The following is a 16,845-nucleotide window of genomic DNA, read 5'->3' as shown; positions in this document are numbered from 1 at the left end:
AGCGGCTTTAAGGAACCTTTATGTTCTCCCGATACTGGGGTTCCCCCGGTGACCGGGGAGGCCTCCAGAATAACTCAGACACCTTATGGGCTGCAGCCCTGCCCAGAATCTCTAGTGTTGTACATTCCTGCCCCCAACGCGCTCCTTATGCCGGGGTTCCAAACGGGTCCTGGGATGACAGCTCTACTGCTGGCTTCTGCAATGCTTGCACTGGAGGAAAATCGCCTCCAACGGGATACACTGCTTGTAGGACCTCATTTAGTCTGCTCAAGCTCTTGTGTTTCTCTTAAAGGGGCTGGCGCATAAAGGGGCATGGATCTCCCACTCCATAGCAAACTAGGGAAAAACCATGGTTCTCTAACATGATTTTAACATACAATAGTTTTTTCTACCTACATTGCCCAGAATAAGTGATATTTGCTCATATTCTTGATTAAATACGTATTTGTAATGTAGGTAGGGCCCAAAGGTACAGGAGGCGTCTATGCTAGCCTCCCTCTCCCCCCCACACCAAAAATTCCCCATCGCTGTTGTTCCACTCCTGCTAGCGAAGGCAAGCTGCTGGCGTTTTAACAAACACGCCTCACAGCAGGTCACGGCAACACGGTGGTTAATACAACGGCAACTGCCCGGGTCTGATCCACATTGGCACTTCCGCTGGGGCGAGCAACAGAGGGGAACTTTACGGGCAAAAGACAGTGGAGACAAGGCCACAGCAGAGCAACTTTTAGCCCCCCGCAGCCTGACAGTGTCTCGACCCAAACACAATAAAAGGGGATTTTTTTATTATTATTATTTGGCTCTGTCCTTTTTACCTGTCTGTGATTTTGTGGTGGCCACATAGCTCTGGTTCTGAGGTAGTGACTGATGAAAGCCTGGGAAAGGGGGCAACGGTGGGGGTTTGCCAAACTCCAAGACGTTTTTGTTGCCTTCCTCCTTGGATTCTTTTTGATCTCTGGTGTCTCTCGCTTCTTTGGGGTCTTTACTTGCATGCTGGAAAACAGAGATTAAAATGAGCCTCTGCATCCGGGTCAAAGGTTGCGAGTTACATTCAAAAGGAAAAAGCGCACGGGTGCGCGCACACACACACACACACACTCTCTCTCTCTCTCCCTGCCTCCCGTTTGAAGAGGGATGTCTACATTCAAAGCAGAAGCAAACAGACCCAGTCATTTATCCGACTGCTTTCCCCTCCCTCACCAATTTCCTCCACAGAACATTTCTTTGCCTAATCCCTGCAGCACTCTAACAGCCCACTGCGCCTCCACTCATTGAGTACGGCTCCCTTTGAAGGCATCTAGCGGGGAAAGACTGATCCAAAGCATGTGTAAATAATGGAAAGCAGCAGATGCTATTTACACAGGCCTTTGGTCACCCCTGGAAGAGAGGAGTTAATGCAACAGCTCTGCCTGCTCCCTGACACACATCTGTAATGAGGTCCGCATGTGGGAGGGTGGATGGGCAGAGGCAACACAGTTTTCCAGAGAAGCAGTCTACTATGGTTTACAGCACTGCGTGCAACACTGGAAGAAGATTGTTCTGTGGTTTTACAGCGTCTAGCACTGTTCCGGTCCACGATTGAGGCCCCTCGGTGCTATCTAATAAAGGCAGTAAACAACAACACGGAGGGGGGAAAGAAGGAGTTTCATTGTTTTTCATGACATGGAGATGCAAACCAAAGGCTTGGATAAAGCTTGTCTAGTAGCTACAGCAGAGACTGAGCGCCAGGATTCCTAGGGCGTAATTCCCTGTTGCCTTGCTCCTTGAGCCCTCATTTACACCAGCACAGAGTGGGCGTAGAATGCGACCATTTTGATGCGGTAGCATTTTACGCTGGCCTTGGTCTGCTCAATATTGGCCCATTCAAACTTCTCTGTGCCCCTGCTAACCCAGCCGACAAGGGGGTTAGATACCAAATGGGCCTCAGGGGGGAAGTAGGTTGTGAAGCCCAAGGTTCTTTGATGAACGGTGCTACACAAATCCTAAAGCACTCTTATAAGATCACAAGCTTTGGGATGACAATGTTTTGATGCTGCTCCATTTGGGAGTGGGAGGCTTCTGGTACAGGAGCTCTGGACCAAGAGCTAAAATGCCCAAACAGAAAAAGAAAGGCAGACAAGGAAGACTTTTTTAAGCCCCCATCAGCCTAGGATCAGGGACCCATTCTCAGATGCTGCTTTCAAGTAACATGACCTTGAGAAAAAAGGGAGAAATGATGGATTCCTCTAATCACAGCTCTGCTAAGGGAGCATTGCTGGCAGGAAATGAGAAACTGGTCACAGATTTCAAGGCCAAAAGGGGTCATTAAGATCAAGTCTGACCTGCATGAAACAGGCCACGGAATTCCCCCTAATTTCCAGCATCAAGCCCAGAACTGCTGGTTGAGCACAATACATCTTTTCGAAAACTAGCGAGTCTTGATTTAGAGACTCCGAGCGATGGAAAAGCCACCACATTCCTTGGTAAGTTGTTCCAGTGGTTCATGACCCTCACTGTTAAGAAAAAAAAAAAAGGTTACTTACCTTCTCGTAACTGTTGTTCTTTGAGATGTGTTGTTCACGTCCATTCCACATTAGGTGTGCGCACGTTGCATGCCCGAGCGTCGGAAACTTTTCCTCTTAGCGGCTCCCAGTGGGCCGGTGGGACCCCCCGAGGGGCGCCACTGCGCCGTGCATGTATACCCCTGCTGCCCGACACCCTCCGGTTCCTATTTGCTGGCGACTCCAACAGAGGGGTAGGAGGGTGGGTGGTGGAATGGACGTGAACAACACATCTCGAAGAACAATAGTTACGAGAAGGTAAGTAACCGTTTTTTCTTTTTTGAGTGCTTGTTCACATCCATTCAACATTAGCTGAATCACAAGCTTACCTCTGGAGGAGGGTAGGAGTCACGGAACAACTGATTGGAGGACCAGGTGTGCACCGAGGACCAGGTGGCTGCTCTGCAGACCTCCTGGATCAGGACCTGTGCCAGGAAAGCAGTGGAAGTCGCTTGCGCCCTGGTTGAGTGGGCCATGACCGCCGGGGCTGGAACACCTGTGAGCTCATAGCATACCCGGATGTAGGTTGTTATCCAAGACGAGATCCGCTGCGCCGACACCGGGAGGCCTTTCATCCTCTAGGCTACGGCCACAAACAGCTGCGCAGATTTACGAAAGGGTTTGGTGCGCTCCAAATAGAACGCCAGCGCTCGACGGACATCCAGGGTGTGTAGGCTGTGATGACTCGGGTCCATATGGGGTTTTGGAAAAAACACCGGCAGACAAATGTCCTGGCCCAAATGGAATTGCGAGACCACCTTAGGGAGGAACTTGGGGTGCGGTTGGAGATGCACCTTATCCTTGTGAAACACTGTATATGGTGGCTCAGAGGTGAGAGCCCTCAGCTCGGACACCCTTCTGAATGAGGTAATGGCCACCAGAAATGCCACCTTCCGGGAAAGGTGGAGGAGGGAGCAGGTAGCGAGGGGCTTGAAAGGAGGTCCCATGAGTTTAGAGAGGACCAAGTTAAGGTTCCAAGGAGGGACTGGGGGGCGTGAGTACAGAAACAGCCTCTCCAATCCTTTAAGGAACCTTCCCACCATTGGGTGGGAAAACACCGAGCCCCCCGAAAACCCCGGATGGAAGGCGGAGATGGCCGCCACGTGCACTCTGAGTGAGGACAGGGCCAGCCCCTGCTGTTTGAGGTGCAGAAGACGCTCAAGAATGGCTTACACTGGGGCCTGGCACGGCTGCACCTTTCGGGGCTCACACCAACAGGAGAACATTTTCCACTTGGCCATATAGGTAGCCCTGGTGGAGGGTTTCCTACTGAAAAGCAGAATCTGCTGCACAGGAAGGGAGCACTGGCTCTCCAAGGCGTTTAGCCACAGAGCTTCCACGCTGTCAGGTGTAGTGACTGCAGGTCGGGGTGGAGAAGCCACCCACTGTCCTGCGTGATGAAGTCCCGGTGTAGGGGCAGGACTACTGGGGCCTCCACCAACAGCTCTAGGAGCGTTGTGTACCAGTGCTGGCGGGGCCACGCCGGGGCGATGAGGACCACCACCGCCCTGTCCCTGCGTACCTTGAGCAGGACCTTGTGTACCAAGGGGAGCGGGGAAAACGCATACATCAAGCCCCCTCCCCACAGGATCGCAAATGCGTCTGCGACTGAGCCCGGGCCGTGGCCCTGGAATGAGCAGAACCACGGGCACTGGGCATTGTCCCTGGTGGCAAACAAGTCTACCCGGGGAAACCCCCACCTGTGGAAGAGCGAAAGCACGACGTCCGCTCTGAGCATCCACTCGTGCATGCGATACAACCTGCTGAGGTAGTCCACCAGTTCATTTCGCACCCCTGGGAGATATGACGCCTCGAGGACAATGGTGTGGGCTACACAAAAGTCCCAGAGGAGGAGAGCCTCGCAACAGAGCGGCGAGAAATGGGCCCCGCCCTGCTTGTTTATATAAAACATGGCAGTAGTGTTGTCCGTCAGAACTGTCACACTGTGACCACTCAGAGTGGCGTGAAAGGTCTGGCAGGCTGGATGAACCGCCCTGAGCTCCTTCACATTGACATGGAGCGACCGCTCTGCTCCGGACCACAAGCCCTGAGTCCTGAGGTCCCCCAGGTGAGCCCCCCATCCGTGGTCTGACACGTCCGCCACCAGCGTCAGGTCTGGCTGTGGGGTGGCAAAGGGGATGCCTTCGCAAACCACAGGCTGGGTCTGCCACCACCGCAGGGAGTCCAGCACGTCCCTTGGGGCTGTCACCACCAAGTCCAGGGGGTCCTTGCCTGGGCGGTACACCCGAGCGAGCCACGCCTGCAGTGTCCCGAGTCTCAGTCTGGCCTGCCTGACCAGGTGCGTGCATGCTGCCATGTGGCCCAGCAGCCGCAGGCAGCACCTGGCTGTTGTCGTTGGAAACTGGCGCAGGGAGGCCACCGCTTGCTGGATAGCCCGGAATTGGGATACTGGAAGGCTTGCCCTGGCCTGCAGCGCGTCCAGGACCTCCCCTATGAATTCCACTCTCTGCGTGGGCACGAGAGTGGACTTGGGGACGTTGACCAGCAGCCCCAGCTCACGGAACAATCTCAGGGCCACCTCCATGTGGCCCCGCACTTCTGCTTTGGATCGACCCATCAGGAGCAAGCCTCCACCCGTCATCAGCCTCCCGGATCCAGGAAAGGGATGATGGTGCCCAAAGAGACCATGTGGAACTGGGCCTTGACCAGGAACTTGTTGAGCCCGTGCAGGTCTAAAATGGGACAAAGGCCCCCTTTGGCCTTGGGGATGAGGAAGTACCGGGAGTAGAAACCTTTCCCCCTTAGGCCGTGCGGCATCGCCCCTACCGCCCCCGCCTCCAGCAGCGAGCGAACCGCCTTCTCTAGGAGATGCTCGTGAGAGGGGCCCCTGAAGAGGGACGAGGAAGGGGGGTGGGAGGGAGGGAGCGAAGAGAATTGCAGCGAGTACCTGTTCTGTACCGTGCGTAAGACACAACGGTCCGACGTAATGCTGGACCACGCACGGGAGAAACGGGCCAGGCGGTTCAGGAAACAAGGGGACGGATCCGGTGACTGGTCTGGTACGCTGTCCTCGAGCGCACCTTCAAAAGCCTGGTTTAGTGCCTGGCTGGGATTTGTGGGGACCCTGGTTCTAGGCCCGGTACATTATTATTGTTATTATTGCGCCGTCGCCTGTTATCCCTGCCTCGCCTACGGTAAGGCTCATGCCTTTGACGAGGCTGGTACTGTCGCTGAGGGGGAGGCTGCGGCTTAAAGGGCTTCCTCTGTGTCACCGGGGTGTGCATACCCAGCGACTTAAGTGTAGCCCTCGAGTCCTTGAGGCTATGCAGCCTTGCGTCTGTCTGGTCCAAAAAGAGCCCGGACCCTTCAAAGGGGAGGTCCTGGAGTGTGCTCTGGACCTCAGGCGGCAGGCCTGACTCCTGCAGCCACGCCGAGCGCCTCATGACCATCCCCGACGCAATTGTTCTGGCTGCCACATCTGCTGAATCCAGGGAGGCCTGGAGAGAGGTCTTAGCCACTGTCTTGCCCTCGTCCACCAGGGCCGTAAACTCCTGTTGGGAACCTTGCGGGAGGTTGTCCTTAAACTTCCCCACCGCTGCCCAGGAGTTAAAATTATGCCTGTTGAGGATGGCCTGCTGGTTCGCAATCCTCAACTGAAGGCCCCCCGACGAGTACACCTTTCTGCCAAAAAGGTCCAGGGGTTTTGCCTCCTTGGCCTTAGGTGCCAGGGCCTGTTGACCATGGCGCTCCCTTTCATTCACCGCCGAGACCACCAAGGAGCACGGACTTGGGTGCAAAATAGGAATTCGTAGCCCTTTGACGGGGCGAAGTACTTGCACTCCACACCCTTGGCCGTTGGAGCACTGGAGGCCGGGGTCTGCCGTATAGTCCTATAATTCGATTGGATGGTCTTAATGAGCGGGAGCGCTATTCTAGATGGACCTTCGGGGCTCAAAATGTCCACCATGGGGTCCTCCTGCTCAACCGTCTCCTCGGCCTGCAGCCCCAAGTTCTGGGCGACCCTACGCAGTAGTTCCTGGTGGGCTCTGGGGTCTATGGGCGGAGGGCCGGACACCGCTGTTCCCACCACCGCCTCATCCGGGCATGACGAGGAGGTTAGCAGCTGCTCAATCCCCTCTGGCTGGTCCTCCTGCTCCCCTTCTCCCATGGGACGGGCCTCTGGCTCGGGCTGGGGTGGGAGACCTCGGGATGGCACCGGACTCAGTGCTTGTCTCTCTGGTTACCCTGGGGGGATGCTGGAGGCCTGGATACTGTGGCTTCCTGCGCCAGCGGGCGTCGGTGTGGGGACCAGGACCACTGCACCGAATAACTCGCCCTGGACGGGGTCCCTTGGCACTGTTGATAGGCCGAAGGAGTCCAGAAGGGCCAATGACCTGGTGCCCCCCATTGGGGGTGCCACCCCGCCTGAGGGTCCTTGCTGTCCGGAGCACGGCGTGTGTGACTGCAATGGCCGGAGTTGGCGCCAGACTGCAGCGACGCCGACCGCAAAGGCCACGGCGGTGCCAAAGATCTGTGCCGGCGGGAGGTCGACGAGCGGCTCCTAATGGAACGGGAGCGAGACCAGTACCGATATCCACGGGACCGGGATCTGGACCGGCGCCGGCATTCTCGGGACTGGGACCGGCGCCTGTGGGAGTCCTCCAGCGAGGGCTGTCTCGACCCCTCCAGGTGCCGGTCTCTAATTGGTGCCGGGGATTGTGCCTCATCCATAACTTCCTTGCTCCGATCCACTCCCGGTACCGCGACTTCCTTCTGAGCTGTGGGTAACTGGGAGTCCGCAGACGCGGAGCTCGACCGGGACCAACTCCGGGGGTGGTGCCGGGACAGAGTCCTCGAACGGCACACCATTGCCAGCTTACCCCTCGATGGCAACTGTGGCATGGGTGCCGGGAGCATTCTCCCTGTACAGGAGGTGACTCGTTGCTGACAGCTCAATGAGGTCCTTTGCCGCCTCAAAGGTGCCAGGCGTGGAGGGCTGATCCATTAAGTCCCCGACCCCATTGTCCGCACTGAGCTCACTTAGACCTGGGCTCAGTGGGACTTGTGGTGCTGGAGCCGCCGGTGCCAGTGCCGGTACAGTGGCCTTTCCACTCTTATCGGTGCTCGGGGCCTTGGAAGGCACCGGCCTCCTATGCGGGGAACGTCCACGCGTTCCTTTTGGCTGCGCCATGGGCCGCACCGGGGAGGACGAGCGGTGCCATGGCCTAGTCTGGCTCTGTGGGGACAACAACTTTCAGTGTTTAGCCGGTCCCGGGTCTCCCGATGGCTCCGGAGCACTACGCACTGAGGAAGCCGGAGCCAGCGTTGGGCGCTTCGGGCCGGTGGCTGTAATGCGGCTTCCATCAACAACTGCTTTAAACTAAAGTCTCTTTCTTTCTTTGTTCTTGGCTTGAACGCCTTGCAAATCTTGCACAGCTCAGTTTGATGTTCTTCCCCCAGGCAAAACGTAGACACGAGCCGTGGGGGGTGACTAACTGGCATAGGCTTGCGGCACATGGCACAAGCCTTAAACCTGTGGGTCTGGGGCATGCCCCGCAGCCCGGGGCGGGTGCTGGAAGCCTCCAAGCACCTAATCACTTAAGTGTCCACAACAAAGTGTATGCGAACTAACTGATAACAGCTATCTATAAGAGAAAGGCTAAGGGACTGCTCTCACACAAGAGAGAGGTTGTTCCAACGCCCCACAGACGATAAGAAGGAACTGGAGGGGGTTGGGCGGCAGGGGTATATACGCACGGCGCAGTGGTGCCACTCGGGGGGCACCACAGGGAGCCGCTAAGGGAAAAAGTTTCCGACGCTCGTGCACGCAACGCGTGCACACCTAATGTGGAATGGACGTGAACAAGCACTCGAAGAAGAATTAGAGGTTGTGTCTTTCTCTGCTCGATTAAACAACCCTCCAGCACCAGAAATTTTTTCCTGGTGTAGATACGCACAGCGCATGATCAAGTCACCTCTTCATGTTATCTCTGATAAATTACATGGATAAATTAAATTAAATGTAAGAAGCTCAAGTTTTCAAAACCTCAAATCATTCTTGTGGGTGGCCCTTTCCAAATTTTCTACATCCTTTTTAAATTGTGAATACCAGAATATAAGTCTTCCAATATTAGTCTCAGCAATGCCATATATGTCTGCTCAATATTCCCCGTTTATACATCCAAGGATCATGTAAACCCTATTAGCCACAGCATCACACTGAAAGCTTATATCAGTTGGTTATCTACCTTGGCTCCTAAATCCTTTGAAGAATCATTGTTTTCCAGAATACAGTCTCCCATCTGGTAAATATGTCCTATATTCTTTGTCCCTAAATGTATGACCTTGCACTGGGCTGCAGTCAAATGTATCTCCATCTGGGTGGGTGGATGGATGGACTGAAAACATTGAGAATTGTCAACTAGATCACAGAAGTATGGAGGCAAGAGTTTGCCAGGACCAATACAAAGAATTAATTAAAAAGAAATACGCTATTAGCTTTGTTTTCCTGTAATTACAATAGAGAAGTAACTAAGGCATCTCAGTTACCGCTGCATGGTAGCTGTTGGCAAATAGCGACTTTTAATGTCAATCCCACAGAATAATGTGAAAACTGAATTAGGTCTTGTAAGATTTGAATTACTGTAACTCCAGTGGGTAGGGAACTCCCTGAACCTACTATCTGGAGACACATACCTCAATACTAAACAGACACAAAGCATTTAACTGGAGCAACGCTACTGGTTCTCTCTTGGGAAGCCTGACTAGATAGAAGATTTTAGCAGCCCCAGTGAGGACAATCCTGGATATAAAATATTAAGTTAACAAGGATCAGCAAAGAAATGAAAGCATGAACAATTTTCTCTCCCTTCCCCAAACTCAGCCAGACGATGGGAGAAGAGAAAAGCAGAGGAAATAAGGCATTGCCCTTCCTTGTTCATGCTACGAAACTCTTGCTTTCTGCAAGATCATTATACATGTTCTATGGATAATTCCACTTGGAACTTTTCCATTTCTAATTGCTATAAATTCTATTCGTTCCTCTGGTGCAATCCCTGGAAACCAGTGTGGAACTGTACCCTACAGCAGTTTCTTGTGCTCTGTCCTGTCCAATCATAAATGTTTCCAGAGGAGACTTTCACAGCCCACCTTATCTTGCCACGGAGTTTCTCCTGACAGTCAACCTAAAATGTCCTTAGTCTTATCTAGCAGTCCCAGAGCTGGCTCAAGCAACACTATTCAATTGCACCCTTCACTGCCATGCAAATGCTCTAGCATGCAACTGCCACTCTGCACTTGACCGGAATTGCTCTGCCAAAACAGATGAGTTGCAAGCGTCTGCACTATTCAGATCTTCTCTCTTGCCCACATGCATCTCTCAGTTGGGAATCTTGTGGGAGAAAGGTTCTCCTGTTTCTTCTGACACATGCTTTGCTTCTTCCTTGTAGGCTCTGTGCTGCTGCAGCAGAACTGTGTCACACACAATGCAGTGTTGTCAGCTGTAATTGTAGAAGTCACTACCTGAGGCTTTGAGCCAGGTAAAGTTCCCTTCCTTGCTTTTAACACAAAGAAATAGAGAATACAGCTCAGTGCTATGGCTAGGAGCAGGGACATTGTCAGGAAAATTTTAAAATAAACCCCACACACTTAGCTAAAGTGAATTTACGACTGGGGAGAAAAACATCAGGCTAACAGCATAGAAAGGGAGGGCTTCTATTGCAGAAGAGGCAGAGCAGGTACAAAGAGCATGTTACAGATAGTATGGTAGCCTATGGGCCTGACCCCTGTTCTGGAAGGACCCACATCCTCTAATGCATCTCAGGGCATGTCTACACTACAAATGTAAGTTGAGTTAAGTTGACAAACAGCCACCGCAGTAATTACTGCGGTTTTTCAAGTCCACACGACCCTCCTTCTATCGGTGGTGCGCGTCCTCACCAGGAGTGCTTGCACTGACTTAACAGGGGCAGTGTGGGCGGCTGCCACCCAGGCTCTCAGCTCAACGTGGAGCTCCCCACTGGAAGCCCAGCTCCCACCCAGGCTCTCAGCTCCTGGCAGCCAGACTCCAGCTGGCTAGCTCCACAGGGAGCGAGGTGCTGAGAACCCGGGCGGCAGCCAGGCTCGCATCTGGAGCCACCCACCCACCCATGGTGACAGCCCGACCTGTGAGCCTGGCGCGCGATCCACAGCACAGAGCCTAACCACTTTTCTTGTCAATTTCACGGCTGCCTCAAGCTGAGAGCAGCAGTGGGACTCATAGCAGAAGCTGTGAAATTGACAAGAAAGGCTGATAGGCTCCATGCTGTGAAACTGAGCCCAGCCCCAGGCTACACTGGGGCTGTCACCCTGAGCTGGAGGGCAAGAGTTCCAGCTGAGAGCCTGGTGGCCAGCCAGGCTCAATTTCATAGTAGGGAGCGTACCAGCCTTTCTTGGCAATTTCACAGCTCCAATTATGAGCCCCCAGGTGCAGAGCAGAGCTGTGAAATTGATAGCCAACAGCCCATGTAAGGGAGGCAGTGTCTACACAGACACGGCGTCCTCCTAACTACTCTGCCAAAAGCCCTAAACCTCTCGTGGAGGTGGAGTTATTATGTTGGTGTAGTAGGGTACTTATATCAGCAGGAGCAAGGCTGTAGTGTAGATACGGACATAATATGGTCGACATAAGATGCCTTACGTCGACCTAACTCTGTAGTGTAGACTAGGCCTCAGTCTTCATTCAGTCATTGGCTTCACAATGACAAGCGTCCTAACTCTGATGTGCTCACCTATCCACCAAGCACCAGCTCATTTCACTGAAGTCATCAAGCAGCAGTTATTATAGCTGGCATGGATTTTCTGCCGACTGCTGACCTGGGGCAGCATATGAACTGGTGACCTAGAGGTGAAATGCTCTACAGTGACTGATAACAGGATGCAGAGAGATCAATAGTAACGCCTGCTGCGTGGCCTAATGCCCCACTACCTTCTCTCCCAGGCAGAGGACTTGAGAGGTTACATCCAGTTTAATACTATCCAAAGCTGTGAAAGTACGAAGAGAGGGATTCTCGAATATTAGCCTGGGAGCAAGGACAAAGCTGATGGTGAGTAATTTACCAGCCAATATTCCTTCATCCAGTTTGCCATCGTCACGTCCTAACACGAGTCTAACTCATTTCCTGAAAGTCCAGATTCCTCCCCTTCGTGTGGCTGATGTACTGGATTTCCCCTTTGGAGTTCTGAGAGCAGGTGAAAGTAAGCCCATGTCACTTTACTAGTACGGAACTAGTACACTATCCCAGCCACATCAGCAGAGCTGGGCTTTGTACCCTTATAGTAAAACCACACTCGAGGGAAACTGGCTATAGAGAAAAGTGCATATACACTAGGGGCTACTGCCTGCACAGCTATGCTGGTCAGCGAGCACAACTCATCACAACCCAGACCAACACAACTATGCCTGCAGAAGTCTCCAGTGCAGACCTGGCCTCAGTGAGAGACTTTAGCACTGGTGAAAGATTCAGGATAAACAAACCTGGAGTCTGAGGTGCTCCTTTTATCCACAGGATAGGATAAGCTAATTTGCCCTGACCCTGACCTTGAGTGGCCACCTCCTAAGAAGTGAAATGGGTATGCAACTTCCATAGCCCGGGCAGTGGTAGGTTTATTTGCGGAGAAGGCCAATGAGGGGATGAATGCTAACTGTGTGTACATTTAATGCTACAGACCCTTAGCCCTGGAACCAGGACTGAAATCATCTTCTTTTATGTAGGTTCATCAGAGAGCATAACAACATTCAGCTGACACCTATTCTGATGGGATTTAAACTGGCAGCCTAGAGGTTAAAAGCTCTATATCTCATTTCCAGTGCACTAATCCATCCAGTCCCGCACTATAGCTGAAGCCTTGAACTCTGTCCCCTGACTACACAGGATAAGAGGACAAGTACATACAGAGCTGGAGTAGGTCAATAATGATGTAGGTTTGTTGAATCCACAGCAATTTTATTTATTGTTCTCCTGAAAGAGTTTTGGCCATGGGGTTCTTTTTTTGTTTGTTATTTTTATAAAGGAGTTAAAAAAAATCTAAGACTAGTTCTACTCTCATTTATATCTCACAGAGAGAGAGAGAAAAGTGGTCAGAATATCCCCACACTGTGTCAGATATTCAGTCTCTTGGGACCATTACTGTCTGGCGTAACTTGGGGCAGCCCCCAGGCTATCCTAACACCACACGAAGAGAAAGCAGTGTACAGAGTAGCACCAAGATCCATTGAAGTTAACAGAGTTACACCAGGCAGAGGAAAAAATCGATGTGGAGGAACACATTCTAAATCAGTGGTTCTCAACCTTTTTTCATTTGTGGACCCCTAAAAAAATCTCGAATGGAGGTGAGGTGTGGACCCCTTAGGAAATCTGCTGTCTGTATATATAGTTGAATTCTGTTCAGTCAGTTTTCAGTCTAAGTCTTTCACAGACTCCTTAGACATAGTCCATGGACCCAATCACAGGTTGAGAACCACTGTTCTAAATAATGCATTTTCCCATTGAGCATCAGTTACACTTCAAATGAGGGGCCACAGATTTATTCTCCCGTGTAAGGCATTGTGGAGGCAGTCAGGGAGCCAAGGGAAGACACGCTGAATTCTAGCATTGGTTTCAGAAGATGCCCAGATCTAAACACAGAGGAGGCAGGATTGAATGGGATCTTTTCTCTGTGCCTCAGGAGAGCAGATGAGAAAGCTGATGAGAAAGATGGCAGAACAGGAGCACACTTATGGCACTTGAGATGAAAGATTCATTGTATAGCTGAATGCGAGTGCTCTCTATACTTTAATGGGATTGATTAGGTGTGTGTTATTAGCATACAGCTCCCTTAGAACAGGTGGGGAAGTTATTAAAAATGGCAAAGACGGAGTACCCTCAATTCTTCCAGAAACAAAGCGACTAATTAAGCCCTGTGCCAGCAGGGCACACAGCTTTCTGCCCAGAACCAGACAATTTAGAGGCCCTTCATTACCAACCAAGTTACTAGCAAGGAAAGAAAACAAAACCAAAAATGTATCACTGTGTCAGTGACAATACACTGGTAAATATCCTCCAGCACAAATCATTTAACAAGAGGGCAGCTTCAGAGAGCACATTAGCAGGATCTTGCCATTCATCCTCGACATCCAATATACCCATCTCTGGTTTACACATATAAGCTCTCTTTCAGGCTGGGCTGCATGCCACATTTATCAGTAAAACATAAGGCTTCAGGGACTTCCGTCTCCAACACTCTATCAGCCCGGGGCTTGAATACCTAACCAACTAGCCAGGGGACTAACCCCATTAGCCAGAGCAGCCAGGTCCGGGGCAGCACTCAGTAAGAAGCCCATCTCCTTTCCTTTCCTTCCCCAGACGCTTGGGCCACAAGATTCCAACCAACGTGCTGCCTCTGGACCTTACAGTCAGGGACCCATCTTGCAGATCAACCTCTGATAATTGGCATTAGTGTAAATGAGATTCAAGCCCAGACTATCAAGCCAGTAAAATTTATCATGAACTACACCAAAAAGCTGCTTCACCAACGCTGAAGGACCGTAATACTGAAGCTACACATTTACATTAGGGTTAGCAGAGAATTACCATTTTCTTTATCGAAATTCAAACATGCCGTAGAGGGTTTTGGTGGTGGCCCAGCATATGAACGTTAACCTGGAACGGTACAGATGAGGACACTGCAAAGCTAACTATCCATAGCAAACAAGCCACAGTACTTAGACTCCTACTGATACTCTTAGACCGGGTCTACGTGTAAAATTGCACCTACCAAACTAAGGCTCTGTCTACACTACCAGTTACGTCAGCAGAACTTATGTCGCTCAGAGATGCGAAAACACACCTCCCTGAGCGACAAGTTTCGCCGGCATAAGCTGTAGTGTGTACAGAGCTATGTCGGTGGGAGACCTCTCTCCCCCTGGCACAGAGCAGCTACATGGGAGATCTTACTGCAGCGCAGCTGCATCGGTACAGCTGTTCCGCTGTAAGGTCTGGAGTGTAGACATAGCCCGAAGACGTGATTTTAGACTGATTTCATTAAAGCTGAACCGTGTGTGTGGACACCCTTATATCAGTTTAAACTTGGCTTATATTGGTTTAGCTTGCCATACAAGTTAGAGAGATACAAGTCATGTTTAAACCAGTAAAATAGCATCCACACACAAAATTGCTCCATTTTAACGTCAGTTTAAAAACTGATTTAGAGCTTGTCTACATAGCGTTGTTAACTTCGGGTTGTCTACACTTGAAAGGTAATGGGAATTCATTTAGGGTGTGAATTTAAAGTATAATAGCTATTCGGAATAACTCCAAGTGTGGACATTCTTGTTCCAGAATAAGAGTGCCCAGAAATGGAGTTATTCAAGAACAGCTATTGCACTTTAAATTCACACTCTACCTTAATTCACATTAATTTTCAAGCGTAGACAAGCCCTTAATATACGTTAAACCAGTGCAATTCAGTCTTTAGACAAATCCTTAGGAGCATTTATAATTAGATCTCATTCTTTTCTTCACAGCTGTTTGGCTTAATCTACATTTTTTGGTTATGTACAGTTCATTTTCCTTCAGGAAACACTATCCTTTCTGCTCTCATGGGATGTTCCTCTTGAAAGACAATCACTTCAATCAGGATTCCCCCATGTTCTGACAGTTCTATTCTCTGCAAAACTAGAGCATTCAAAAATATGAATGCATCCTAGATGCTCACTGGCTGGCGATTTGTAATTGTCTATTCTTAGTTAGTCAAGTGCGAGAACTCCCTAGGACTCCCTGAACATGTGGACTTTACAGGAGAGCAAGAAGGGGTTTGGTACCAGGCTGTAATATTACTTACCACTGATATAACAAACAACACTTTGTAATGACAGCATCTTTTGCCAGGGGCCCTTCAAGGGATTTGCACCACTATTATCCCCGTTTTATGGAAAGGGAAACTGAGGCACAGGGAAGAAAAGTGATTTGCCTGAGGTCATGTACTAACTCTTCCGTCGACCTGGTGCTGTCTACACTGGGAGATAGGTTGGCTTAAGTACATCACTCACGGATGTGGATTTTTCACACCTGAGGTATGTACCTGGGTCAACTTAATTTTTTAGTTTAGACCCGACCTCAGTGTTAGGAACAGAACCTAGGTCTCCCGACTCCATGCCTGATCTAACCACAAGACAACACTGCTTTTTGAATTTCAATAGATAAAATACGAGGAGGGTTTTACTATCCAAGTTCTTAGGCTCTTCTAGAGTTGTGAAAATGAAGTTAAGTTTGATAAGGGGTTTAAATTTTCATGCCAGTGGGGCAGAGTATGGGGTTCTTTATGCAGAAAATATATGATCAGCAGAAGCATTCTGAAAGCATTTGAGCCTAAAACATACAACCAGCTTCCTTTTGGCCCATTTCCTCCTCTTGCAAAGTCTTTCATGTGCCTGATGAAGATGTAGGTAGACTAAGCAGAAAAAAAAAACCCTCTCACGTGGGGTAAAAGATGCAAGGACGTGGGTGCAACACAGTGGCTGGTCTGAGTCTTTACAAATATCAGTATTTTAAAACAAAATCACCATAACTACAGCAATGAAATCTACAGCTGTTTTTTGGTCCCTAGCTGCTTTTCTGGTTCTGAAAGTGACTCCCTGGTAGAGAAACACCCAATCTCCACCTGTTTTGTTTCTACCAACAACCTCCCAATTCACACAGAAAGGGGATGCCAAGTTTGCTTGAGGGGGACTGAAGTGCAAGAAGCAACTCTCTCTTCCCAACAGATTTTTGCAAAGGCCAGGGAAAAAGATTCTACAATTTGAGGACTAAGGAATCCTAATTTTTTCCTATCCTTGGGTCACGCAACACAAGGATCTAGCAGGAATAAAACAACACTCTAAACATGAAAACATGGAAGTGCAGTCTTCTACCCCCTCATCTGCTGCATGATCTCCAAAGGGTAAAGACTTATTGCTAAGGCTGTGCCACCTGCAACTTAGGTGCTTTACTTATCAAGTGGGAAAGGCAGGTGTGATGGTGGAGTCTGATACTTTAAAAGACACTGAGGGCAGGTCTTCACTGCCCGCCAGATCAGCGGGTAGAGATCGATCTATCGGGGATCGATTTATCGCGTCTCATCTAGATGCGATAAATTGATCCCTGAATGTGCTCCCCGTCGACTCCAGAACTCCAGTTCGCGAGAGGCGGAAGCGGAGTCGATGGGGGAGCAGCAGCGGTCGACTCGCTGCCATCGTCATGGCCATGTAAGTCTTAAGATAAGCCGACTTCAGCTACACTATTTGCTGAAGTTGTGTATCTTAGGTCGACCCCCGTCCCCCAGTGTAGAC

At 50.6% G+C, this 16,845-nt stretch overlaps 1 protein-coding gene across 12 annotated transcripts in view; it reads right to left on the bottom strand.

The window, feature by feature from the left end:
- EHMT1 (euchromatic histone lysine methyltransferase 1) overlaps positions 1–16,845 on the bottom strand; it is a 170,200-nt gene that overhangs the window by 56,887 nt on the left and 96,468 nt on the right. For all 12 annotated transcript variants that reach the window (XM_074973874.1, XM_074973872.1, XM_074973873.1 and 9 more), the window contains one exon: positions 816–993. In XM_074973874.1, coding sequence (XP_074829975.1) covers positions 816–993 — 178 coding nt within the window. The remainder of the gene's footprint in view (positions 1–815; positions 994–16,845) is intronic.

This window comes from Natator depressus, chromosome 16 (genome assembly GCF_965152275.1).
Source record: "Natator depressus isolate rNatDep1 chromosome 16, rNatDep2.hap1, whole genome shotgun sequence".
In the NCBI taxonomy this organism is placed as follows: Eukaryota; Metazoa; Chordata; order Testudines; family Cheloniidae; genus Natator; species Natator depressus.
Note: the sequence above shows the minus strand (reverse complement) of the source record. Positions and strands in the feature narration are given on the sequence as shown.